At 40.1% G+C, this 27,929-nt stretch overlaps 1 protein-coding gene across 2 annotated transcripts in view; it reads left to right on the top strand.

Annotated features, from left to right (window-relative positions):
- UGT8 (UDP glycosyltransferase 8) overlaps positions 1–19,122 on the top strand; it is a 104,925-nt gene extending 85,803 nt beyond the window's left edge. For both annotated transcript variants that reach the window (XM_004009596.6, XM_060417523.1), the window contains exons 3-6: positions 9,811–9,953; positions 12,001–12,077; positions 14,569–14,788; positions 16,489–19,122. In XM_004009596.6, the coding sequence (XP_004009645.2) occupies positions 9,811–9,953; positions 12,001–12,077; positions 14,569–14,788; positions 16,489–16,852 (804 nt within the window). In that variant the 3' untranslated portion in view covers positions 16,853–19,122. The remainder of the gene's footprint in view (positions 1–9,810; positions 9,954–12,000; positions 12,078–14,568; positions 14,789–16,488) is intronic.
- Positions 19,123–27,929: the final 8,807 nt, after the last annotated feature.

The raw sequence follows: 27,929 nt of genomic DNA, 5'->3' as shown, positions 1-27,929 counted from the left end.
CCCTATGGAGTATTATCAGAATTTCTAGAGAAGAGAGAGCTGGGTCTCAGAGAGAATGAGCCCTTGATGGAGATTACACGGCAAACCATGGAACTGGAGGTTTAAACCAAATGCTTTCCCAGTTAACTCCGTGACAGCAATGGTTGGTGCATTTCCACTTTGAATGGTATCTTCTGTATTCTCAGTGGTATTTTTTTGTTATTTTTGTTTACTACGTCTTGATTAACTGTCTTAGCAGTAGTCAAAGATCACGTTTGATGTCCCATGGTGTTTCTAAAACACTTTATGTCAGAAATGTTCCGTATTATCTTATCTGTACTGGATTTTGCAGAATGAATATTTCAATTCTGTGCAGCCCACCTGACCAAATCGGAACATTCTTTGTATCAGGCCCTTTAAAATGGGAAAAGAGAGCTATTGATACTGGTGTTGGAAACAAGAAGAGCGGTCCCAACAGCCACCCCCCTCCTCTCCCGTCACCATCTCTGTGTGGGATTCTCTCACAGTCCAGGCATTCTTTGCCTCAGAACGCATGGGGCTGACAAAGGGTGCAGTGTTTCTGGTATCTCCACTGCGCTGGCCCCCTCTCAAGGCTCCTATTTTGTGGGGAGAAGGGAGTAGGTTTGGGTCATAGGCTGCCGTCAGGACAGATCTGGTCCTCACCTCGACAGCCCCGTCTGTCCCCAGGCTCGAAACTGTGACAGGCTTCTCTGGGGAGGAGGGGGCCTCTCCACATCCTTCCAGTGAAGCCGAGACAGGATAGAGGTGGGCCTGCACCATCCACCTTTTCACTGGATGGTCTTCCGTTGATTCTGAAGTGACCATCTCTTAAAGATCTACTTTTACATTTCTGAAACTGGGGTGTGTTTTACATACGTACAGTTAAGAGGTAGTTTCTCGTTGTTTTTGGATAGGAGGCCTGACTGCATAAAAAAAGGAGTCACTCAATGACTGCCTTCTCTAGAAGTCTCAGAATCTGCTTTCTGCTCCTTCTTTGAGTGTTCCACTGGTCCACTATCTTCATCTCTCGACATTCACCATGTCAAGACATTACGTAAAGTTATTGGACTTTTTACACTTTGGGAGCATTTGCTGCCTCAGTGTAACGCTGGTACTTCTCTTGTACACCCATCTGGGGTCTCACAGGGCCAGGCTGTGTACCCGCCCGTCCTGACCAGTGCTGCACCGAGGGAAGTGGGGAGGGGGAGGACAATATACTTTGTGTTGCCTCATTCATCTGACAACCAAATCAAGGCACGTGGTATATAATTACTCTAGGGAAAGGAATCTGGCCATACCAGAAAACACATCATGCGTAGCAGTAATCGTCTTTTATTTAAAAAAAAAAAAGGCAAATATGTAAATATATAGCACTTGAATATGATAAATATATTATCCTTATTTCCCTATTATGCTACCCTTTTCCACAGAGAGTTTAAGACACCTTCCCTATTTAATGCTACAGGAAGATAACATGATTATTCTTATTGTAAGATTGTCTTTTCAAAAGCTAATATATTGTATATTATAATTATAGGAAAATATAAGTATATATCTAAATTGGTTAAATTGCATAGAAATGTAATTATTCTTGGTAATATAGCTGGAGAAGGAAATGGCAACCCACTCCAGTATTCTTGCCTAGAGCATCCCACGGACAGAGGAGCCTGGCAGGCTACAGTCCACGGGGTCACGAGAGTTGGACGCGACTTAGTGACTAAACCACCACACAGTAATATAGTGAGACCTGTGACTGTTGTTGCTTTGTTCTGCTCAGTATTTGACCTAGTACTGTGAAGGCTTCCCTGGTGTCTCAGAGGTTAAAGTGTCTGCCTGCAATGTGGGAGACCTGGGTTCAGTCCCTGGGTCGGGAAGATCCCCTGGAGAAGGAAATGGCAACCCACTCCAATATTCTTGCCTGGAAAATTCCGCGGACTGATGAGCTTGGTGGGCTACAGCCCATGGGGTCGCAAAGAGTCAGACACGACTGAGTGACTTCACTTTCACTTTGTGAGGATTTTGCTCTTACTTACATTGTGGAAACACAGAGTGCTTCCCCTGGACAATAAGCAGGAAAAGCCATAGAGATAGGCTGTGGGTTCGGGCCTGTGATGATGGCCGAGAGTCTGGGAACCTTTGCAGAGCCCAGACATCCGTGCTCTGCTCCTGCCCTGCCATCTAGTGGAGCAGCATAGATGCGGCGCTGGTCGTGTGTTTGCTAAGGCGCTTCAGTCATGCCCGACTTCCTGTGACTCTGTGGACCTTAGCCTACCAGGCTCCTCCGTCCATGGGTTCTCCAGGCAAGAATACTGGAGTGGGTTGCCATTTCTTCCTCCCGGGGATCTTCCTGACCCAAGGATTAAACCCGAGTCTCCTGCATCTCCTGGGCTGGCAGGGGAATTCTTTGCTGTTAGTGCCACCTGGGAAGCTGCAGTGCTGTTCAGTTAAGTATAGAGGACCGAATGCATTTCTAAACTCATATGATATGTGAAATGATGTGTTTATGCTGTGCATATATGCATAAATACCAATAACATCCATTAAAAAATGGTACTGCTGATAAATGGTGAAAGTTGCTCAGTCGTGTCCGACTCTTTTTGAGACCCCGTGGACTCCATGTGACAGTCCATGGAATTGTCCAGGCCAGAACACTGGAGTGAGCAGCCTTTCTCTTCTCCAGGGGATCTTCCCAACCCAGGGATCAAACCCAGGTCTCCTGCATTGTAGGTGGATTCTTTACCAGGTGAGCCACAAGGGAATCCCAAGAATACTGGAGTGGATAGCCTACCCCTTCCTCAGAAGATCTTCTTGACCCAGGAATCGAACTGGGGTCTCCTGCATTACATACATTGATGTGTTAAAAAAGCAAAGTCTGTAAATGGAAAGTAGTGAGACATTTAGTGCAAATATTAAAATGTTTTATACCAATAAGTACAGCTCTCTGACACAGGCACAGAAGTGAATGGATAGCTCAGTGGAACAGAATAGAATTTAGAGAGAATTCTCTGGCAATCCAATAGTTAAGATTTTGCACTCTCATTGCTGAGAGCATGGGTTCAATCCCTGATCAGGGAACTAAGATCCCACAAGCCATGAAGCATGGCCAAAAAAAAAAAAATAGAATTTAGAAATTGACTGAGAGAGTGACATTTCAAATAAATGAGAACCAGATGAAATACCTAGGAGTGTTGAAAAGGCTGGAAATTTGGTTTAAATGGATCCCAGTTTCATTCTTTCCTCAAAAAAAGAAAAAAATGTCTAGATGAGGAAAGGTTGAAAATTAAAGAAACAATATAAAATGAAGTAGAACAATTTAAAAGATAATCTTAAAGTGGGAAATGTTTGCTAAGTAATTTGGGAATAAACTCAGAGACCACTTAGGAAAAGGCATTTATCCTTCTGGCCAAAAAAAAAAAAAAAAAAAAAGTCAGAAAATTATAAAGCAGCAATACTTCAAGGGAAATGCCACATTCAGTTCTGAAGCTAAAGTGAATCAGGTGATACTGCCTTGACAGCATCTGATAGAGTACTATACAGACTACTGGAGAACAAGAGATGAAAACAGTTGAATTTCTGTTTCCCCGATGATCCATCTGAGGCTGAACAGCTTCTGTGTTACGCCATCTGCTTTTCTTCTGTGAAATAGGTGTTTTCTCAAGCTGTTGGTGTGGGGGGTGTTCCTCATTATTTAAGGGTTTTTTTTATTTTAATTTTTCATTCTGTTTAGAAGTATAGCCAATTAACAAATTTGTGATAGTTTCAGGTGTACAGCAGAGGGGCTCAGCCGTACTTATACACGTGTCCATTTGCCCCCAGGCTGCCACGTAACACTGGCAGAGTTCCCTGCGCTGTACAGTGGGTTCTTGTGGGTTCCCCATTTCCTCATTATTTTGTTCTATGTATTCTTTATTTTGTGTGTTACAAATACTCTGCATCAACTTTTGGTTCTGTTGCTTTTTATTGATAAAACGTCTTCCCTTCTCTAGATGTTTATTCTGTGATCGTATGTGTCGGTCTTTTCTTTATGACTTCTGGGGTATGTGACTGGCTCAGGAAGGTCTCCCCCCCGCCGCCAAATGCAATAAAATTATCTTTGGGGTTTTTTTCAAGTACTTCATCTGTTTTAATTTAGTTTAACTGTTTAATCCTTTTCCAATTTGTGTTAGCGGAAGGATCTAGCTCACTGTTTTTTTCTGGACCCGTGGCTGGAGACCTCATTCCTGTGCTGATAAAGATGCCGACTTCCTGTCCACAAGGCAGTCCGTCTTGTCTGCCACCTCATGGCTCTCTCTCTTCCGAATACCAAAGACGTGAATTGTGATGCTTCTAGATTCTACAGTGCATTTTAATATCTTGAGGCATTTAGTATCTTTAAACTCTTGTTTTTTCATAAGTTTTTTAGCCTTTCTTATACATTTTCTTTTCTGGATGAATTGTAGGCTCAGATTTTTAAGTTTGGTATGTAACAATCCTTTTGGAATGTAGGTTGAGGATGCATTGAACTAAATTTTATAAAAAATCAGCATCTTAATAACATTGATGTTTCCTTCCCAGCCCATGTTACATCTCTCCATTTGAATAGATTTTTGTTTTTGTCCTTCAGTAAAGTTTTCTTGTTTTCTTTCTGTGGATCTTATATATTTTATTAGTAAGTTCATCTTAAATGTGTATTATCTTTGTTGATATCTTGAGGGTTTTTTTTTTTTTCCAGTCCAATTTTTTAAGTTAGTGTTTGCCACAGGGCAGGGGGATTCTAAAGTATCTATAATTTTAATAATGGTAAGTTTCTGGAATTGGGATAATTTTTTTTTTACATTAATTGCATTTATTATGAAGGGTGGAGAGGGTTTTGTGAAGAACTGTTATGAAAACAGTTTACCCTTTATAACCAGTGGAGTCTTAAATTCTAGGAGACACAGTGCCTGTACGTAGAATTGAGATGCTGCCTGGCCTCGTAGCTCTTTGGCAACCTGAGCACACTTTTCAGTGAAGCTTCAGTTCCAGAGTCTTCCCAATGAGTTGAACAGATTCTAGACCCCCTTGGTGTCTAGCTCCTGCATCTCCTCATATTACCTGAGGGTCACTGAACCAGTCAAACCCCAAACCCAGCTGTTTCTGTGTACTTGGCGGACATGAGTCACACCAAACCTTTTCTGAATGTACGCGGCAGATTGGAGACCTTGGGGAGGGGTTCCGTCCCCTCGTGGCCAGGTGGCCTCTGCCCCTACCTCTCTCGACTCCAGTCTCTCACTCTCCTCTTCTGCCTCCAGCTCAGGACAGAGAGTCGGGAAATCACATTAAGCCAAGTGCGGTGCATGTACGTGCTAAATCGCTTCAGTTGGGTCTGACTCTGCAATCCCATGGACTGTAGCCGGCCAGGCTCCTCTGCCCATGGGATTCTCCAGGCAAGAATACTGGAGTGGGTTGCCACACCCTCCTCCAGGGGATCCTCTTGACCCAGGGATTGAACCTGTGTCTCTTATGTTTCCTGTTTTGATGAGAGTGTTCTGTACCACTAATGCCACCTGGAAATCGCAAGCCAAATGTGGTACTACCTTCTAAAAAAGCTGAGTATTTCTCCTGGAGGGAGTGAACCATAATGAATAAAAGTTTTTCTAGTCCCTTACATACCAATAAAGACAAGATACTTGAATATATTCTGCTTATGGCTAATGACTGTGATAAGAAAAGCTGGGAAAACAGGTTTATGATTTCATTGTGTGTCAAGCAAAGCAGAGAACAACTGAAGAAGTATCTGTAATTCTGTATGTATCCATAGAGTCAGCTGAAACTTAAAGACGTTCTAAGTTCTTACGAGACAAAAATTGAATAATGTTATTCCCATCAGTTTAGTTGCTCAGTTGTGTCCAACTTTTTTGCAGCCCCATGGATGGCAGCATGCCTGGCTTCCCTGTCCGTCACGAACTCCTGGAGATTGTTCAAACTCATGTTCATTGAGTCGGTGATGTCATCCAACCATCTCATCCTCTGTCGTCCCCTTCTCTTCCTGCCTTCAATCTTTCCCAACATCAGGGTCTTTTCCAATGAGTCAGTTCTTTGCATCAGGTGGCCAAAGTATTGGAGTTTCAGCTTCAACATCAGTCCTTCCAATGAATATTCAGGACTCATTTTCTTTAGGATTGACAGGTTGGATCTCCTTGCAGTCCAAGGGACTCTCAAGAGTCTTTTCCAACACCACAGTTCAAAAGCATCATTTCTTCCACACTCAGCTTTCTTTATAGTCCAACTCTCACATCCATACATGACTGCTGGAAAAACCTAGATGGACTAGATGGACCTTTGTTGGCAAATTAATAACTCTGCTTTTTAATATGCTGTCTAGGTTGGTCATAGCTTTTCTTTCAAGGAGCAAGCATCTTTTAATTTCATGGTTACAGTCACCATCTGCAGTGATTTTGGAGCCCCCCAAAATAAAGTCTCTCACTGTTTCCATTGTTTCCTCATCTATTTGCCACGAAGTGATGAGACTGGATGCCATGATCTTAGTTTTCTGAATGTTGAGTTTTAAGCCCACATTTTCGCTCTCCTCTTCCACTTTCATCAAGAGGTTCTTTAGTTCCTCTTTGCTTTCTGCCATAAGGGTGGTGTCATCTGTGTATCCGAGGTTCTTGATATTTCTCCTGGCAATCTTGATTCCAAGTTGTGCTTCATCCAGTTTGCCATTTCACATGATGTACTCTGCATAGAAATTAAATAAGCAGGGTGACAATATACAGCCTTGGTGGACTCCTTTCCCAATTTGGAACCAGTCTGTTGTTCCATGTCCAGTTCTAACTGTTGCTTCCTGACCTGCATACAGGTTTCTCAGGAGATAAGTAAGGTGTTCTGGTAGTCCCAGCTCTTTAAGAATTTTCCACAGTTTGTTGTGATTCACACAAACTGTTGTGATCCACCAATTTGTTGTTTGATCTACGGTCAAAGGCTTTGGCATAGTTGATAAGTAGATATTTTTCTGTAACTCTCTTGCTTTTTCTATGATCTAACAGATATTGGCAATTTGATCTCTGGTTCCTCTGGCTTTTCTAAATCCAGTGTGAATATCTGGAAGTTCATGGTTCATGTACTGTTGAAGCCTGGCTTGGAGAATTTTGAACTATACTTTGCTAGTGTGTGAGATGAGTGAATTCCATGGACAGAGGAGCCTGGTGGGTACAGTACATGGGGTCACAAAGAGTTGGACATAACTGAGTGACTAACACTTCACTTCACTTGAGCATTCTTTGGCACTGCCTTTCTTTGGGATTGGAATGAAAACTGACCTTTTCCAGTCCTGTGGCCACTGCTGAGTTTTCCAAATTTGCTGGACTATTGAGTGCAGCACTTTCATAGCATCGTCTTTTAGGATTTGAAATAGCTCAACTGGAATTCCATCACTTCCAGTATCTTTGTTCGTAGTTATCACACTGTTGTGGTTATCTGGGTCATGAAGATCTTTTTTGTATAGTTCTTCTGTGTATTCTTGCCACCTCTTCTTAATATCTCCTGCTTTTGTTGGGTCTATCCATTTCTGTCCTTAATTGTATCTGCCCATCTTTGCATGAAATGTTCCCTGGGTATGTCTAATTTTCTTGAAGAGATCTCTAGTCTTCCCCATTCTATTGTTCTCCTCTATTTTTTTGCATTACTTTTTCTATAAGGTTTAGTATTTTTGAATGTAAACATTTTGTAAATAGCAGGGGCCCTGAAATCTTTGGCTTTAGAGAATTGGATAGTTGGTGATAAATTATTTGAAGACAAGCCATAGGGAGAAACCACAATATGTATTGAGATCATTCTACTGTGCTTTGTTTATAGTTGTTCTAAGTACACCTAGCTTATAAATATAAAATGAAAATTCTGAATCAGTTTGTTGTGTTTCTTACTTTGAATCTTCAAATTTCACTGTTAAATTTTTAGCACATGTGATATTCTTGATAAATGTGGTAGCGTATAAGTTAAAAGCATTAATCTACAGTTGATATATTCTGTTTCTTTTATATATTCATTAATAAGTAGAGTTTCCTGGAAAATGAGGTATTTTGATAAGATTTTCTTCCCTCCCAAATAATGATAGCCTATTTTACTCACTCAGTAGCTGGAAGGATGTACTTCCTTTCCATCTTCATTCTTGGTCATATAATGACACTATTCACTAATTCATTTGGGGCATAAAATGTAGTCCTCTCTTCCCTGCTAAGAAAAAGTGTAATAGAGCCAGTTAACACAGATCTCATTAAGTGAGAGGCGGGAAAGACAGCAGAGAAAATCAAGACATAAAGAGGCCAAACATTCCATATAAATACTTCATATTCAGCTACATGGTGATGCTGTTGTGCTGGTACTCCATACTGTACTTCTTACCTCTCAGCTGCAGCTCAGTTATGCCAGAAAGTGGTGTGCCATGAAAAACACAGACGACACAGTCATCTCAATAACTTCTTCATCCTGAACCAGAGACCTCCCAGGACTGCAAGCCCTAACTGAGACAGCTCACTCTGCCTGTTGTGACTACAATGTGGGACTGTCCCCTGTTTCCATGACTGTAATAGGGCATAGGTATTGCCAGTGGACAGTATATTTGTTTTCCTTACAGTAGAATTACCTGTTCTTCAAAGCACTGTGGCTTTATGAATTCTCATATGGGAAACTGAAGCTCAGTGACTTTGACAAAAGGCTTAGTCAGAGGGATGAGTTACCCTGAAAACAAGCTGGTGCTTACAGAATAAAATGCTGCCAGGGTTGTGTTCCTTAAAACAAACTGCTTTCATCTTTAGCACAAGTCAGTGATGCTGGCAGAAGGGTGTTAATGTGTCTTCCTATGGAAGGAGTAATTCCTGAAGTTTGGCAGTTTCCTTAGTTAATATCAGATTTGCTATGGCCCTGTATCTGTTAGCTGTAGATGGACATGTCTGAGAATTTAGTGTTTTTCCACACAACGAGGGCAAGCTTCTGCTCAGAGATTTCCAGAACCCTGGGATGCCTCTCTATACAGTACGTATGATTTCCGTTCTGTGTGAGTGGAAGTTGAAGAAATAATTAGAGAAACAGTAAAAGTTGTTAGGCCTATGGTTCTGTGCCCCTATCAGCTAATTCCTTCTCTTTCTCAGTCATATACTACAGTATGCTTTTCAGAAATGCTTAGACCAAGATAAAATCAGCCTCAGTTCAGATTAATTCAGTTCAGTTGCTCAGCTGTGTCCGACTCTTTGCAACCCCATGGACTGCAGCACGCCAGGTTTCCCTGTCTGTCACCAACTCCTGGAGCTTGCTCAGACTCATGTCCATCGAGTCAGTGATGCCATCCACCTAGCTCATCCTCTGTCATGCCCTTCTCCTCTTGCCTTCAATCTTACCCAGCATCAGCATCTTTTCCATTGAGTCAGCTCTTTGCATCAGGTGGCCAGGGTATCGGAGCTTCTCCCTGGGTGGGTGTTGCGGTAGTAGTTTTTATTTTTATCATATGTCTGATCTTTTAGGTATATCCTCATACAGATTTATCTCTAGCCATGTTTTAAACATAAGTTTCAATTTTTTTTTTTTTACTTCTGTCTGAGGTCTTAGGCCATTAATTACTGATATTTTGTTGTTGTTTATTAATCTTACCGAATTAACTATCTGTTCTCCTTATTTTAGTTAGCATCAGCAGGTGAAATATTTGTAAGAAAAGCATTTAAAGGAAAATATATCCTCTTCAGGTTCTAATTGTTTAAGAAAATTATCTGAGTGTTTTTTAAAAACAGAGCTGTGATGACACTGATGATAAGCTATATTACTCCATCATAAAATTAACTGCCGTGTTTTGAATTGCAGGACCTCCAAAGGTGGGTCAGTGGTGCTCATGAGCATGGCTTTGTCCTGGTGTCTTTTGGAGCTGGCGTCAAGTATCTGTCAGAAGACATTGCTACCAAACTGGCCGGTGCTCTGGGGAGATTGCCCCAGAAAGTGATTTGGAGGTAAAGGAATAATATAGATTGTTTCTTCACCACTGATTTTCCGTATCCTCTTGCTTAGTCCGCAGGTGTAAATAACCACAACACACTGATACCTTGGCAGCATTAGCAGGATGCCCTGACTTTTCATTTTATTTCTTAGTGTGTTGAAATCTAGGGATTAATTTATATAATACTCTATAATTTATATAATACTCTTTAATATATAAATAACATCAACTTATATATTGTTAATATATAATATTCAACATAAATTAATTTATATAATTATAATTTACATGAATTTATATATTTCTAATATAAATAAAACAATTTATATAATACTCTTTAATATATATTAAATTTTAATATATATAATTTATATAATACTGTCATTTTGTTTGCACCCCCATAGACTGCAGCCCACAAGGCTCCCCTGTCTGTGGGATTGTCCAGATAAGAATAGTGGAGTGGGTTGCCATTCTTTTCTTCAGAGGATCTTCCTGACCCAGGGATCAAACCCAGGTCTCCTGCATTGCAGGCAGATTCTTTACTGTCTGAGCCATCAGAGAAGCCATTTCTGTATACTCCTTCAAATCAGTGTTGGAATGAGATTAAAAACTGATAGGTGAATGATTAAATAGGTAAAATATTTCATGGGACCTTTGGGGCTCCCACTTTGTTTATAAATGCTTTTGATTCCTTTCATCCAAGAGACCAGGCCTTTAAAAAAAAAAGTGACTTGCCAGTTAGTGCTGGTCCAAACAGACCTCACTTCTTTTGGGAGGCATGGCCAACACGTGTCTGTCTCTGGAATTTTTTTTTTTTTAATTATTTACCTATTTTTATTTTTGGTTTCTCTGGGTCTTCATTGCTGCTCTCTGGCACTCTCTAGTTGCAGCGAGCTGGGGCAACTCTTGGTTGTGGTGTTCGGGCTTCTCATTGTGGCAGTTGTGGTGAACGGGCTTAGTTGCTCCGCGGCATGTAGAGTCTTCCCAGACCAGGGATTGAACCCATGTCCCTGTCACTGGCAAGCGGATTCTTAATCCATTGTACCATCGGGGCAGTCCGGTCTCTGGAATTTCTAACCCAGTGTCTGAACTTGGCCCTGAGCACTTATATATTTAGTACCTGCCCCCACCATTGAGCGTTAGGGATACAGAAGTGAACAAGGTCAGCCCCACAGTGTCGAGCCTTTACAAATATGCTGTAAGGAATGTGGTTTTCTTCCTTGTACAGACTGTGGCAGAATTAGTTCCCACTTCTTCTGGTGCAGCTCGGATGGGAAAGAATCTGCCTGCAATGTGGGAGACCCGGGTTCAATCCCTGGGTCAGGAAGATCCCCTGGAGAAGGGCATGGCAACCCACTCCACTATTCTTGCTTGGAGAATCCCATGGACAGAGGCTACAATCAGTGGGGTTAGAAAGAGTTGATACGACTAAGGGGCTAACACTTTTCCTTGTCTCGCGGCTAAGCTATGAAGTGGATGTTGGGTTTCCTGTTTCAGGCTTAACCCAGAAAGTGCCCCTTCAGTTAATTATCTGGGCTGGTTTGTATCAGCCCATTTCAGGCTCTTGCCTTCCTCTCAGTTGATGAGCACGTTATGGTTTGTGTTTCAAAGACCAAGGCAGGAAACAGCCTGCATCCTTACCCCACAGTACCATCCCTGGGGCCCAGCTGGAGAAGAATACTTCCTGCTTTCTCCTAGTTCTCGAGCCTTTCCTCGGGTTCTGGGTGTCCAGATGGGAAGTGGGGGCTGCCCAGTGGTGGCCCTCCCTGCCTTCCTCTTTCACCTTCTAGATGCTGGTAGAAAGTTGACTTTCTAGCAGAGGTTCATATGGTTGCTATTTTCCCCAGCTCTGTGAGAACTGCTGAAGGAACATGGATCTCAAGATAATCCAGAATGTTTCGTATTTGTCCCTCAATCAATGAAAATGTGAAAAAGTAACTAAAATTTTTGCTGTTGAATATCAACAAAAGATCATGTAACATTTATTTTAAACCTAAAAGTTTGACCAGACAGTTCATACCAGGAGTCAAGTTTGATTCATTGTCTGGTATACATTTCAGATTTTCTGGAACCAAACCAAAGAATCTGGGAAACAACACCAGGCTTATAGAATGGTTACCGCAAAATGACCTGCTTGGTAAGTCAGTGACCCATGGGTGGTTACTTGGCTTGATTTTAATTGTGTAAATGTGAATTTTACACTTGAGTGGCTTATATAGTATACGTGTGGTTTATAATAGAATCATTGTGTTATCTTGAGTGCTAAGTCCTAGATTTCGGACCAACAAGTCAGATCTTCAGTTATTGGCAAATCATTTTAAAGTGTAATCATTTAGGCCTATAAATTTCAGACCAGTCACAAATTTTGATTTTCTGAAAAATATACTGAACACTGCATCAACTAGTAGGAGTAAAGCTATATCTCATTAGACTGATCAGCTAAAAGTAGTCAAATTAAAAACAGTGAAAATTTAGATTTGTATTATACTTTTACTTTAGCTGTATCTAAGAAACCAGAGAAAGTTGAAGTTACTCATTTGTTTGAAACCACAGTCAAGCAGAAAGCCAAAAAACAGTTTATTTCAACTTTATTTGAATTGTCTGACTAAATTTACCCCCAAATCACTGGGCAATTTTGAACACTTTATTTCTTTTGATTTATTTATTTATTGGGGTTCTGATCCTCAACTCGAAATTAAAATGCCAATTATATGCATATCTCAAGATTTGAATAATATAAACAATTTAATTCTCTTTGATAAGCAGAGATAGTAAAATGTAAGTTGCTTTATTCATTAAATCTCTAGGAAAACATAATGTCATGTTATCCTTTGAGATATTACTTCCTAAGGAAATTATAAAAATGTTATTGATTTTGGCAATATCAACTCATTTATTTGTTCAATAGTACTAATCTTAACAGATTATGTGAAAGTAGGTGAAAGTTATATTCTTAAAAATAGACTTTTAGAGAGTATCTTTTAGAAGCTAAATGGACCCTCTAAAACCCTGCAAATTGAATTTTGTAACTATAAAACAGTAAATATGAATACTTCCTTTTCATCTAGTTTATTATAAATATTCTATAATTATAAAAATGATGGGAAAAAAGACAATTTACCTTTTTTGATATTTGCATTTTTTTCTGTTTCTTATCTTTACTGTTATGATGTCAGATGCCTTAGAAAGTAGGCAGGAAGCAAGAAATTTAAATGCCTCTGCGTCTTGGCCCTCAGCCATCTCACTGCAGTAGCAGACTGCTGTCTGGGATCGCTGGAATTGGTTTCATGCCATTTGTCTCTGAGGCTATACAGTGGGGTGTAGCTGCTCCCAGAGGGCCTCCCAATTCCGCAGCTCCTCCAGGTTCCTCAGAATCTCAGCTCTCCACCTTTGCTGAGATTAGCATCCTTTTCAGCTCCAGCCATGACCTCTGTGGATCCTGTTGGTTTCTAACTTTGTTCAGAAGATTCCTCCAGGACAGAAGCAGGAACCAAATCAGTGTTCCTTTCTCTCTCAGTGCATTCCCCTTGGTCTCCACACACCAGTTCTCTTTACTTTTTCACAGCTGGCCTTGCTGGTGGTCCGGTTTCACTTGAAGAAAAAGAGTTCTACTGCTGAAAAGAAAGTTTGAAATGCACTGTGAGGGCAGAGTCTTTAGTTGGGCTGCGTTGAGAAGCCCCTTGTGGGTCAGGGCAAGAGACACTGAGTGAGCAGCCTGCTAGATGTTGGGGGTGGAGGGTCCTGGAGCCCCACTGAGACCTAGGTTCATACGTGACATGTGTTTATTTTAAATGCTCGTGTTTTTGCAAGCTGTAATTTCTTTCTGGCCGTCTAATACCCATCTCAAGTGCCATGTTTTTTTGTCTTTCCATTTTTTTATGCAAGTCTCTCTGCTCACAAGGAGATGTAGAGTTTGAAATATCACTAACTTTGATAAATTATCTCTTTCATCTCCATGACAACCAGATGTTACATGATGTCCTATCTCTTAGAACTAATTTTTGTATTTATCTGTCCCTGCTTGTTTTTATTCGTAAAATGTAGAAATGGACCCTAAGATTGAGAAGCACAGATGCTGCAGACATGACTTGAATGTTGTGAATACTGAGCGCTGTGCAATGTTCCTCCTTGGAGAAGCACAGAAACATTTCTTGGACATCTGGAGTCCAGCCTCACATTTTAACTTTCTTTTTTTACAGAGTATGTTTGACTTTAATATAGATAAATGTTGAAGTAGCCAGAAGTGGATATCTGCATTTAGTAGAATGTGGTTATACTCTGGTATTTTTTGGTTATTCCTTGCTTTCATTGACCTCTTATTAATTACTGGCTATTTGAATGCAGTTGGTATTTGTTTTTTGGGTGAAGATATTGTAATATACTTCTTAAAACTATAAATGTTAACTACTTAAAATGGCTTTTAATTGATATATACACATCTGATAATTATGCTTATAATAAACATTGTAATTGGCGCAGTGTAGGAATCAGTGAAACTATGTCTTTAAAAATCTTTTATCTGAAATGCATGTTTATTATAATGTCAACTCTTTAAAGATTTCTGGAAAACATCTTTCTAGAATAATAGACAATACTCTAAGTGGTTTTCTTTTTAAATCCTTCTTTAGGGCATTCCAATATTAAAGCCTTCCTGAGTCATGGTGGTTTGAATAGTATTTTTGAAACTATGTATCACGGTGTGCCTGTGGTGGGAATCCCACTCTTTGGAGACCATTATGATACTATGACCCGGGTACAGGCAAAAGGCATGGGGATACTGCTGGAATGGAAGACAGTGACTGAAGGAGAGCTGTATGAAGCACTAGTGAAAGTTATCAATAACCCCAGGTAAGGGTTCAACTGCTGTTAAAGCAGGCGAACTGTATTTACCACAGCATATTGTCACTAGCTGATAATTGCCAGTAGGTCGTCAGTAAACTAAATATAGAAATATCCTTTAGATTCCTGTGTGTGATGCTTTGTGCATGCTTCTGTCATTTGAAAAATAAAAATAGCAATCATTTGGCCAGCCATGTGTGACCTTGAATAATATTCCACCACAGTTTGCCAAACTGGGGAAGAAACCACCATGGGAACCTTTGGGTCCCTAGAGTTTGTCAATTTTTGTGTCCTTTACGTCATTTTAATGCTCATAAAACTTTATATCACCATTTTCCTTATTTCCATTATAGAGATGAGGCACTTAAAACTCAGAGAGCTTAAGTAATACACCCCTAGTTATACAGCTTTGGAGTAGGGACTTGAACCAAGACTGTCTGATTTCAAAACAGGTGCTCTTGATACTGCCAGGTGCTGGGTTTCCCTAGCACTGGCCGTCAATGAAATGCCAAGGTATATTTACTCAGGTGAATGACTTGGTCAGAATATTTTGTCTTATTTTATTTCTTAAATTCTTGATGTGTCTTGAGTTTACCCAGTTCGCAACTGAGCTTCAAACGGTTGAGAGTTGGCCTGCATAGTTTTAAAACAAAGCATAGGTTTTCCCATTTTTATGTGACATTTAATTCATCCTGCATTTCAAGTGGCATTAACGTCTGGAAATGTGTGAGCTTTGGAAATGGCAACCTACTCCAGTATTCTTTCCTGGAGAATCCCATGGACAGAGGAGCCTGGTGAGCTACAGTCCACGGGGTTGCAAAGAGTCAGACACGACTGAGTGACTTCACTTTCACTTTCCTCTTAATACCCAGGATATATAGCATAACACTGGATTGAGAAATATTGCCCTAGTCTAAGAATACATAATAAAGAAAAACTCTTTCATATAAAATGTTTCTTCTATGTAAAAGACTGGATTCAAGTGTCCTGGGGTTCTTTATGCTGCCATATGTGGGCTCGGAGGCGACCTTTATGCACTGACCCCTTAGAGGATCTACGGTCTTGGTTGTAATTCTAGGCACTTGGAGCAGTATGTTTGATCATCCAAGGTGTTGGAGTAGGGGACCCCTTTGTCTGTGTTCTATAGCTTTCCTTTTAAAACTGTGCTCAGATGCTCAGTCATGTCCAACTCTTTGCAACCCCGTGGACTTAGCCCACCCAGCTCCTCTGCCCATGGTATTCTTCGGGCAAGAATACTGGAGTGGCTTGCCATTTCCTTCTCCAGGGGATCTTCCCGACCCAGGGATGGAACCCATGTGTCTTGCATCTACCTGCTTTAGCAGGCATATTCCTTACCATCTGGGAAGTCCTTTAAAAGTATCAGTTCAGTTCAGTCGCTCAGTCGTGTCCAACTCTTTGTGACCTCATGGACTGCAGCACACCAGGCTTCCCTGCCCATCACCAACTACCCGAGCTTGCTCAAACTCATGTTCATCATGTTGGTGATGCCATCCAGCCATCTCATCCTCTGCATCCCCTTCTCCTCCTGCCTTCACTTTTGCCCAACATCAGGGTCTTTTCCAATGAGTCCATTCTTTGCATCAGGTGGCCAAAGTATTGGAGTACATCAAGGCTTTAAAAGTATAGTGTTCTTCAGAATATGATGTTCTTACGGAAAATGACATGTGTGTCTTGCCTCTACTCCATAGCTACCGTCAGAGGGCTCAGAAGCTTTCAGAAATCCACAAGGATCAACCTGGTCACCCCGTCAACCGGACTGTCTATTGGATCGATTACATCCTCCGTCATGATGGAGCTCATCACCTACGTGCCGCCGTCCATCAGATCTCTTTCTATCAGTATTTTTTACTGGATATTGTCTTCGTGCTTTTGCTTGGTGCTGCCTTGTTTTACTTCCTCTTGTCATGGGTGACAAAATTTATCTGCAGAAGAATCAAAAGTCTGTGGTCAAGCAATAAGCATAGCACAGTGAATGGACATTACCATAATGGAATCCTCAATGGCAAGTATAAAAGAAATGGCCACATTAAACACGAAAAGAAGGTGAAATGAGCCAACAGCCCACCTGGTAGTAACAAATCTATTCAGTCATTGAATTTTTATTGCTACAAGTTAGTCTAACAACTACTAAATTAAAAACATCAGTAAACAATTCTAACACTCCCTTATCTGATCTTATTAATGAAATTCTGTGGAATTAAGATGGCTGTAAAAAGCACAAACCTAAAATGCAAAAATGTATTTTATTCGAATACTGATACAGGTAGTTTTGGCACTGAACCTTTTAGAAGCCTTAATTATTTAAATCAATTAAGTGACTGTGTCAGACTTCAGTTTTAAGTCTTGACATATGTGTGTCCCGGATGAGGAATGGTTTATTTTCTCTTAGAAAGGTTTGTCTGTGTGTGTGTGTATGTCTCTGTGTGTGTGTGTTTCCTAAATGAGAGACTTTTAGCCAGCTGCTTGTTATATTTGTTGACGGTACAACACATCTAAGAATGAAATAGAAAGACAGTTAGGATCCGAATGTTTCTCTTCTAGAACGTAATATATGGGAACTCAGAAACAGTACCACGAAAGAACACTTTTTTCCTTAAAAGTGAATGCAGAGGAAGGAAATGCAAAAGATAAATGGCACCTGTTTTTGTACTTTGGGGTTTTTAAATTTGTTTTCTTTCTTTTTTTTTTTTTTTCTTAACAATTGGATTCTTCTGGGGGGGTGGGTGGGTGGGAAACGTACAATTAAGTAAATGTACAAATTGGTTGTCATAGTTAATTTTTATTTCCCCCCTACCAATAATTTGCCTCTGGGAGAATTTTATAGTTTTTTTCTATTTCATTTGAATGAATAACATTTTCTTAACTATATAATCCAGACAAAGCAACAAAGCTTTAATTTTTGTTCAAAATACTGAAGACTACTGCTTATATAGCATCTTTAAACAGGACCGTTGTTTGATGACTTTTCTATAATGTAATTTTTGAATGTTCAGATGTGATATTTCCAAAGTTTTAACTGAAAAACCACCTTCTTCATCCCCTTTTGGTGTCTGGGCCACACAATCTCTTATATAGGTGCCAACATTTAATTCTTTTCATTGAATCTTTCGCTTTTCTCCATTTTGGTACCTGCTTTGTCTGAGAGGTTTGAGATCTGGTTACCAAATCAAACTTTCCATGACATATAGAAGTGACAGAGAAATTGTACCACTTGTTTGTGAAGATGAGTTCCCACTTCCTCGTCACTCCCTTCACCTCACTTCAGTCTGCTCTGGCTCTTGGATCCGTTGTGGCTGACGTGGGGCAGTGACAGTATTCGTTTGAGAATGGGGTGCAAGCCACAGACATCATAAAATCAGGACCTCCCCGCTGGACCACACACTCACTGGCATCTAGGAGTTCATTCCACGTCATTCTGTTTACTTAGCATTTGCACTACACTTGTTGAGTGTATGCTTTATTTATTTGTAGTTCGAAATCTTCTGTCTGACGGCTGAAAGGAGAAAACTACAGCATTTACCTAATGGCTTTCACTAACAGGGGAAGAGTTGTGAAAATTCTAGAATGCTGTAAATCCTTGTCATACACTATGACATACAACTTCATCAACTCCCACCAGGAGCCACTCTCCTGTACTTAGAAATAATGTCACAAGTAGTTTTCTAGTATACAATGCAGGCAAATATATTGCTTTCTGAATACTTGAAGAAATGGTATTACATATGTAAGCCTATTAGTTATACCTTTTCACAATCTTGTAATATTGCCGTTAAAGGGAAAGAAAAACGCAGGCAATGAGTGGTGGGATGGCAACAGGACTTAGAGTGTATGACTGAGTTGATTTTGCTTTTTTGGAATTGGATGAAGTTGACAGTAGGCATTCACTGGACGATTAAGCATAAGTTAATCTCCACTGTGATAAGAACTTAAACAATAAACATGATTTAAAAATAGAGAAATGTTGTTGGAATAAAATTTTTATTCAGATTTTATTTCACAATATTATGTATATCCATTATAAACATGTTTCTGAGACAGGTCTCCCATCTTTTATATGTGTATATGAGTGTGAAAACAGTGTGTTACATGTGAGAATGTTTTTTTTAATTATTATTAAACAGAGGGATTTACCTTACAAATACATCAACATGGATCATAAAATTGTCCCATAATTAAGAATGTTAAGTGTAGGTATTTACTGATCATTGTTGTTGTTGTTTTTTTAGTAAGCTTATTGTTAGCCAGTTTTGGTAAATAGAGTGATTTTAAATTTTCCACACTTGGGCTAGATTCTCTAATAAAGTAAAGTTTTCATGAAGGTATTTATTCATTTATTTTTTTAAAAACTTCTGCAAGTGTTTCTATAACTGGTTGTCATCTTGTCAAATGCAAATGAGAATTAATACATCAATCATTTTTCCTCTAGAGCCATAAATTTCAGTATCCCTCCACATAGACATAGAAGCAGAGTTTGGATGTCCATGATTGGAGGGAAGCAATGTTTGGGTTAAAGCAGTGGTATATGATTAAGATTGAAAAAAGCTGGAGATTCTTTCTTGAAGATGTAGATACTTTGTATTACAGTCTGGGGACATTCCCAGAGACCTGAGTACAAAGTTGGTATTTTCTGGTAAAGATTCCACTGATGTTTATCAACTTAGATTTGAGAGTATTGTCCTTTTTTTAAAAGAGTCACCTCTGGGAGGGAGGGAAAGATGGCGGAGGAATAGGACGGGAAGATCACGTTCTCCCTCACAAATTCCTCAAAAGAACATTTCAACGCCGAGCAAACTCCACAAAACAACTTCTGTAGGCTGGCAGAGGACATCAGGCAACCAGAAAAGCAGACCATTGTCTTCAAAAACAGGTAGGAAAAAATATAAAAGACGAAAAAGGAGACAAAGGAGGTGGGGAGGGAGCTCCGTCCCGGGAAGGGAAGCCCATCCCGGGAAGGGAATTTTAAGAAGAGAGGTTTCCAAACACCAGGAAACACTCTCCCTGCCGAGTCTGTGGCGAGCCTTGGAAACACAGAGGGCAACATAACAGGAAGGAAAAATAGATAAATAATTAAAACCAAGAGATTACAAGCCCACCAGTAACTCCCCCAGCGGAAAAGCAGCACAGACGCCTGCATCCGCCATTGGGAAGTGGGGGCAGGGCAGGGACGCGCGGGAGGCGCGGGCTGCAGAGCTTTGTAAGAATCGGGCAAGAACGCCCCATGCGCAACCAGAACGATCTAACTTGGGCTAGCAAACCAGACTGTGGGATAGCTACCACGCGAAAAGCTCGAACATAAGACACCGCCAGGACTGAGCACAGAACAAAGGACGGAGCGGAAAAAGCCGGCTGCAGACCATTCCCCGCCGGGGACAGGCAGCCAGAGCCGTAAGGTCTGGAAAGGGGCAATTGCAGACCCGGAGAGACTTTACTTACATAACTGCAAGCAGGCTCCTTTGCTAAGACTTCTGGAGTTGCTGGACAGTCACAGTCTGCCTCACGGGGTGCGCCAGCGGTCCACCCAGAGAGCTGAGCGGCAGCGGCGGAAAAGGTGACAAGCTGCGGCGATTGCGCTCGCCAAACTCCTGAGCTACTCGGACCTGGGAAGGGCACAAAGCGCAGTCCCAGCCGCATTTGTGCCTCTGAGGGCTGCCTGAGGGCCGAACCTGAGCGGCTTGGACCGGGGAAGTGCACGCAGCCTAGGGCCGGCCCCAGACGGTTCCCGGCTGAGCATCGTAGAGCCGGAGTGGTTTGTGCGCCGCAAGAAAGGACAGGTCAAGCGGAGCAGAGATACTGTGTACACACGACAGTGCTATTTGTTTGCAGCATCCCCCCTCCCCACAGCGCGACTGAACTAGTGAGCCTAAAAACCAGCAAACAGAAGAAGTTAAACAGAGGGAACCACCTTGGAAGTGAGCCCACACGGCCCATAACATCAGAGAAGAGTCAGATATATTTTTAATTTTTTAATATTTTTTAAAATCATTCTTTTTTTTTTTTTTTGCCTTTTGCTTTTTTTTCTTTTTTTTCCGAGCTTTTTTAAAATTGTTAAGTCTTCTATTTCTCCTCTAATTTTTATTTCTATAACCTAGTATTACTATTTTTTTAAAAAAAAGACTTTTTTTTTTTTTTTTTTTAAGGCAAACACCATATATACTCTTTGGATGGTTGTTGGTGTTTTGTTTTGTTTTTTTGTTTGTTTGTTTGTTTTTTAATAATTCTTTTTTTTCCTTTCTTCCTTTTTCCTTCTGCTTTTCTTTAATATTGTATCTTTGAAAATCCAACCTCTACTCCAGATTTTTAATCTTTGTTGTCAATTTTATACATTTAAAAACCCAAACTTCACTACCCAAGTTTACCTGAGAGCGAGATTACTGGCTTGTCCACTCTCTCCTCCTCTGGCCTCTCCTTTTTCTCCACCAGGTGGCCTCTGTCTCTTTTCTCCCCCATCTCTTCTCTATCCAACTCTGTGAAACTCTGTGTGTTCCAGACGGTAGAGAACACCTAAGGAACTGGTTACTGGCAGGATTTGTCTCTCTCCTTCTCATTCCTCTCTCTTATCCTCCTGGTCACCTCTGTCTACTTCCTCCCTCTCCTCTTCCCCGTATAACTCTGTAAATACCTTTGAGCGGTCCAGACTATAGAGCGCACATAAGGAAGTGACTACTGGCTACCTTGCTCTCTCCTCTCTTTATCTCACCGCATCTCATTCCAGTTACCTCTAACTACCCCCTCCATCTTCTCTTCTCCTTGTAACTCAGTGAACCTCTCTGAGTGTCCCTCAAGGTGGAGAAACTTTTCATCTTTAACCTAGATGTTTTATCGTCGGTGCTGTATAGATGGAGAAGTCTAGAGGCTACTGTGAAAATAAAACTGAAAACCAGAAGCAGGAAGCTTAAACCCAAAGCCTGAAAACATTAGAGAACTCTTGAATTCAGGGAACATTAAGCAATAGGAGCTCATCAAATGCCTTCATACCTACACTGAAACCAAGCTCCACCCAAGGGCCAACAAGTTCCAAAACAAGACATACCACGCAAATTCTCCAGCAACACAGGAACACTCCCCTGAGCCTCAATATACAGGCAGCTCAAAATTATCCCAAAACCTTTGATGTCTCATAACCCATTACGGGTCACTCCACTGCACTCCAGAGAGAAGAAACCCAGCTCCACCCACCAAAACTCCAACACAAGCCTCCCTAACCAGGAAACCTTGACAAGCCACTGATAGAACCCCACCCAAAGTGAGGAAGCTCCATAATAAAGAGAACTCCACAAATTATCAGAATATAAAAAGGCCACCCCAAACACAGCAATATAACCAAGATGAAGAGACAGAGGAATACTCAGCAGGTAAAGGAACAGGAGAGTTGCCCACCAAACCAAACAAAAGAGGAAGAAGTAGGGAATCTACCGGAGAAGGAATTCCGAATATTGATAGTGAAAATGATCCAAAATCTTGAAATCAAAATGGAAACACAGATAAATAGCCTAGAGACAAGGATTGAGAAGATGCAAGAAAGGTTTAACAAGGACCTAGAAGAAATAAAAAGAGTCAAAATATAATGAATAACACAATAAATGAGATCAGAAACACTCTGGAGGCAACAAATAGTAGAATAACGGAGGCAGAAGATAGGATTAGTGAAATAGAAGATAGAATGGTAGAAATAAATGAATCAGAGAGGAAACAAGAAAAACGAATTAAAAGAAATGAGGACAATCTCAGAGACCTCCAGGACAATATGAAACGCTCCAACATTCGAATTATAGGAGTCCCAGAAGAAGAAGACAGAAAGAAAGATCATGAGAAAATCCTTGAGGAGATAATAGTTGAAAACTTCCCTAAAATGGGGAAGGAAATAATCACCCAAGTCCAAGAAACACAGAGAGTCCCAAATAGGATAAACCCAAGGCGAAACACCCCAAGACACATATTAATCAAATTAACAAAGATCAAACACAAAGAACAAATATTAAAAGCAGCAAGGGAAAAACAACAAATAACACACAAGGGGATTCCCATAAGGATAACAGCTGATCTGTCAATAGAAACTCTTCAGGCCAGGAGGGAATGGCAAGACATACTTAAAGTGATGAAAGACAATAACCTACAGCCCAGACTACTGTACCCAGCAAGGATCTCATTCAAATACGAAGGAGAAATCAAAAGCTTTACAGACAAGCAAAAGCTGAGAGAATTCAGCACCTCCAAACCAGCTCTCCAACAAATTCTAAAGGATATACTCTAGACAGGAAACACGAAAGGGTGTATAAACCCGAACCCAAAACAATAAAGTAAATGGCAACGGGATCATACTTATCAATAATTACCTTAAACGTAAATGGGTTGAACGTCCCAACCAAAAGACAAAGACTGGCCGAATGGATACAAAAACAAGACCCCTCTATATGCTGCTTACAAGAGACCCACCTCAAAACAAGGGACACATACAGACTGAAAGTGAAGGGCTGGAAAAAGATATACCACGCGAATAGAGACCAAAAGAAAGCAGGAGTGGCAATACTCATATCCGATAAAATAGACTTTAAAACAAAGGCTGTGAAAAGAGACAAAGAAGGCCACCACATAATGATCAAAGGAACAATCCAAGAAGAAGATATAACAATTATAAATATATATGCACCCAATATAGGAGCACCACAATATGTAAGACAAATGCTAACAAGTATGAAAGGGGAAATCAACAACAACACAATAATAGTGGGAGACTTTAATACCCCACTCACACCTATGGACAGATCAACTAAACAGAAAATTAACAAAGAAACGCAAACTTTAAATGATACATTAGATCAGTTAGACCTAATTGATATCTATAGGACATTTCACCCCAAAACAACGAATTTCACCTTTTTTTCAAGTGCTCATGGAACCTTCTCCAGGATAGATCACATCCTGGGCCATAAATCTAAACTTGATAAATTCAAAAAATCGAAATCATTCCAAGCATCTTTTCTGACCATAATGCATTAAGATTAGATCTCAATTACAGGAGAAAAACTATTAAAAATTCTAACATATGGAGGTTGAACAACACACTTCTGAATAACCAACAAATCACAGAAGAAATCAAAAAGAAATCAAAATATGCATAGAAACTAATGAAAATGAAAACACAACAACCCAAAACCTGTGGGACACTATAAAAGCAGTGCTAAGAGGAAAGTTCATAGCAATACAGGCATACCTCAAGAAACAAGAAAAAGTCAAATAAATAACCTAACTCTACAACTAAAGCAACTAGAAAAGGAAGAGTTGGAGAACCCCAGAGTTAGTAGAAGGAAAGAAATCTTAAAAATTAGGGCAGAAATAAATGCAAAAGAAACAAAAGAGACCATAGCAAAAATCAACAAAGCCAAAGCTGGTTCTTTGAAAGGATAAATAAAATTGACAAACCACTAGCCAGACTCATCAAGAAGCAAAGAGAGAAAAATCAAATCAATAAAATTAGAAATGAAAATGGAGAGGTCACAACAGACAACACAGAAATACAAAGGATCATAAGAGACTACTATCAGCAGTTGTATGCCAATAAAATGGACAACGTGGAAGAAATGGACAAATTCTTAGAAAAGTACAATTTTCCAAAACTGAACCAGGAAGAAATAGAAAATCTTAACAGACCCATCACAAGCACGGAAATTGATAATGTAATCAGAAATCTTCCAGCAAACAAAAGCCCAGGTCCAGATGGCTTCACAGCTGAATTCTACCAAAAATTTCGAGAAGAGCTAACACCTATCCTCCTCAAACTCTTCCAGAAAATTGCAGAGGAAGGTAAACTTCCAAACTCATTCTATGAGGCCACCATCACCCTAATACCAAAACCTGACAAAGATGTCACAAAAAAAGAAAACTACAGGCCAATATCTCTGATGAACATAGATGCAAAAATCCTCAACAAAATTCTAGCAATCAGAATCCAACAACACATTAAAAAGATCATACACCATGACCAAGTGGGCTTTATCCCAGGGATGCAAGGATTCTTCAATATCCGCAAATCAATCAATGTAATTCACCACATTAACAAATTGAAAAATAAAAACCATATGATTATCTCAATAGATGCAGAGAAGGCCTTTGACAAAATTCAACATCCATTTATGATAAAAACTCTCCAGAAAGCAGGAATAGAAGGAACATACCTCAACATAATAAAAGCTATCTATGACAAACCCACAGCGAACATTATCCTCAATGGTGAAAAATTGAAAGCATTTCCCTAAAGTCAGGAACAAGACAAGGGTGTCCACTTTCACCGCTACTATTCAACATAGTTCTGGAAGTTTTGGCCACAGCAATCAGAGCAGAAAAAGAAATAAAAGGAATCCAAATTGGAAAAGAAGAAGTAAAACTCTCACTGTTTGCAGATGACATGATCCTCTACATGGAAAACCCTAAAGACTCCACCAGAAAATTACTAGAGCTCATCAATGAATATAGTAAAGTTGCAGGATATAAAATCAACACACAGAAATCCCTTGCATTCCTATACACGAATAATGAGAAAGTAGAAAAAGAAATTAAGGAAACAATTCCATTCACCATTGCAACGAAAAGAATAAAATACTTAGGAATATATCTACCTAAAGAAACTAAAGACCTATATATAGAAAACTATAAAACACTGATGAAAGAAATCAAAGAGGACACTAATAGATGGAGAAATATACCATGTTCATGGATTGGAAGAATCAATATAGTGAAAATGAGTATACTACCCAAAGCAATTTACAAATTCAATGCAATCCCTATCAAGCTACCAGCCACATTTTTCACAGAACTAGAACAAATAATTTCAAGCTTTGTATGGAAATACAAAAACCTCGAATAGCCAAAGCAATCTTGAGAAAGAAGAATGGAACTGGAGGAATCAACTTGCCTGACTTCAGACTCTACTACAAAGCCACAGTCATCAAGACAGTATGGTACTGGCACAAAGACAGACATATAGATCAATGGAACAAAATAGAAAGCCCAGAGATAAATCCACACACATATGGGCACCTTATCTTTGACAAAGGAGGCAAGAATATACAATGGAGTAAAGACAATCTCTTTAACAAGTGGTGCTGGGAAAACTGGTCAACCACTTGTAAAAGAATGAAACTAGATCACTTTCTAACACCGCACACAAAAATAAACTCAAAATGGATTAAAGATCTAAATGTAAGATCAGAAACTATAAAACTCCTAGAGGAGAACATAGGCAAAACACTCTCAGACATAAATCATAGCAGGATCCTCTATGATCCACCTCCCAGAATGCTGGAAATAAAAGCAAAAATAAACAAATGGGATCTAATTAAAATTAAAAGCTTCTGCACAACAAAGGAAAATATAAGTAAGGTGAAAAGACAGCCATCTGAATGGGAGAAAATAATAGCAAATGAAGCAACTGACAAACAACTAATCTCAAAAATATACAAGCAACTTCTGCAGCTCAACTCCAGAAAAATAAACGACCCAATCAAAAAATGGGCCAAAGAACTAAATAGATATTTCTCCAAAGAAGACATACGGATGGCTAACAAACACATGAAAAGATGCTCAACATCACTCATTATTAGAGAAATGCAAATCAAAACCACAATGAGGTACCACTTCACACCAGTCAGAATGGCTGCGATCCAAAAATCTGCAAGCAATAAATGCTGGAGAGGGTGTGGAGAAAGGGAACCCTCCTACACTGTTGGTGGGAATGCAAACTAGTACAGCCACTATGGAGAACAGTGTGGAGATTCCTTAAAAAATTGCAAATAGAACTACCTTATGACCCAGCAATCCCACTGCTGGGCATACACACCGAGGAAACCAGAATTGAAAGAGACACATGTACACCAATGTTCATTGCAGCACTGTTTATAATAGCCAGGACATGGAAACAACCTAGATGTCCATCAGCAGATGAATGGATAAGAAAGCTGTGGTACATATACACAATGGAGTATTACTCAGCTGTTAAAAAGAATTCATTTGAATCAGTTCTGATGAGATGGATGAAACTGGAGCCGATTATACAGAGCGAAGTAAGCCAGAAAGAAAAACACCAATACAGTATACTAACACATATATATGGAATTTAGGAAGATGGCAATGACGACCCTGTATGCAAGACAGGGAAAGAGACACAGATGTGTATAACGGACTTTTGGACACAGAGGGAGAGGGAGAGGGTGGGATGATTTGGGAGAATGACATTCTAACATGTATACTATCATGTGAATTGAATCGCCAGTCTATGTCTGAAGCAGGATGCAGCATGCTTGGGGCTGGTGCATGGGGATGACCCAGAGAGATGTTATGGGGAGGGAGGTGGGAGGGGGGTTCATGTTTGGGAATGCATGTAAGAATTAAAGATTTTAAAATTAAAAAAATAAAAAACTAAAAAAAAAAAAAAAAAAGAACTGGACACAGAAAAAATAAAAAAATAAAAAAATAAAAGAGTCACCTCTGAATCTCTCCTACCCAACCACATATTTACCACCACCCCTTTTCCATATTGTGCTATGCAACACCCTTCTCCAGCTGTACTGGAATCCACCACACTGGATCCTCTTGAGGACTCCAATTAAAAAACAAACAGAAGAACCCTCTTCATGTGATCTGGTACCTGTCCCTGGCGCCCTGCCCTGCTAGGAACCAGCAGTGGTGAGGTGCTGCGGAGACAAGACAAACCTCTTGGTTTTTTCCACCCATATCCTGTTTCTGCCAAAACTACAAGAATATTTAGGCTTCAGGGCCCTACTCCCAGCTTTGCCTGTTATTAGATACACATGCCTGCGTGCTCAGTCGCTAAGCTGTGGACTGTAGCTCACCAGGCTCCTCTGTCCATGGGGTTTCTGAGGCAAGAATACTGGAGTAGGTTGACCTTCCCTCCTCCAGGGGATCTTTCTGAACCACAGATTAAACCTGCCTCTCTTGCGTCTTGTCTCCTCCATTGACAGGCAGATTTTTTTACCACCCAGCCACCTGGGAAGCCCAATAATTAAGTATATTAGACATTATAATTAAACATCGTGGAACATAAAACTTGCAGTGAAATTAACATGAAAACGTTCAGCTGCTTGTTGTAAAAATTTTGTGGACCATTGTTATTTAT

Source organism: Ovis aries, chromosome 6 (assembly GCF_016772045.2).
Source record: "Ovis aries strain OAR_USU_Benz2616 breed Rambouillet chromosome 6, ARS-UI_Ramb_v3.0, whole genome shotgun sequence".
NCBI classification, from domain to species: Eukaryota; Metazoa; Chordata; class Mammalia; order Artiodactyla; family Bovidae; genus Ovis; species Ovis aries.
This window is presented reverse-complemented; position numbering and strand designations above follow the sequence as displayed.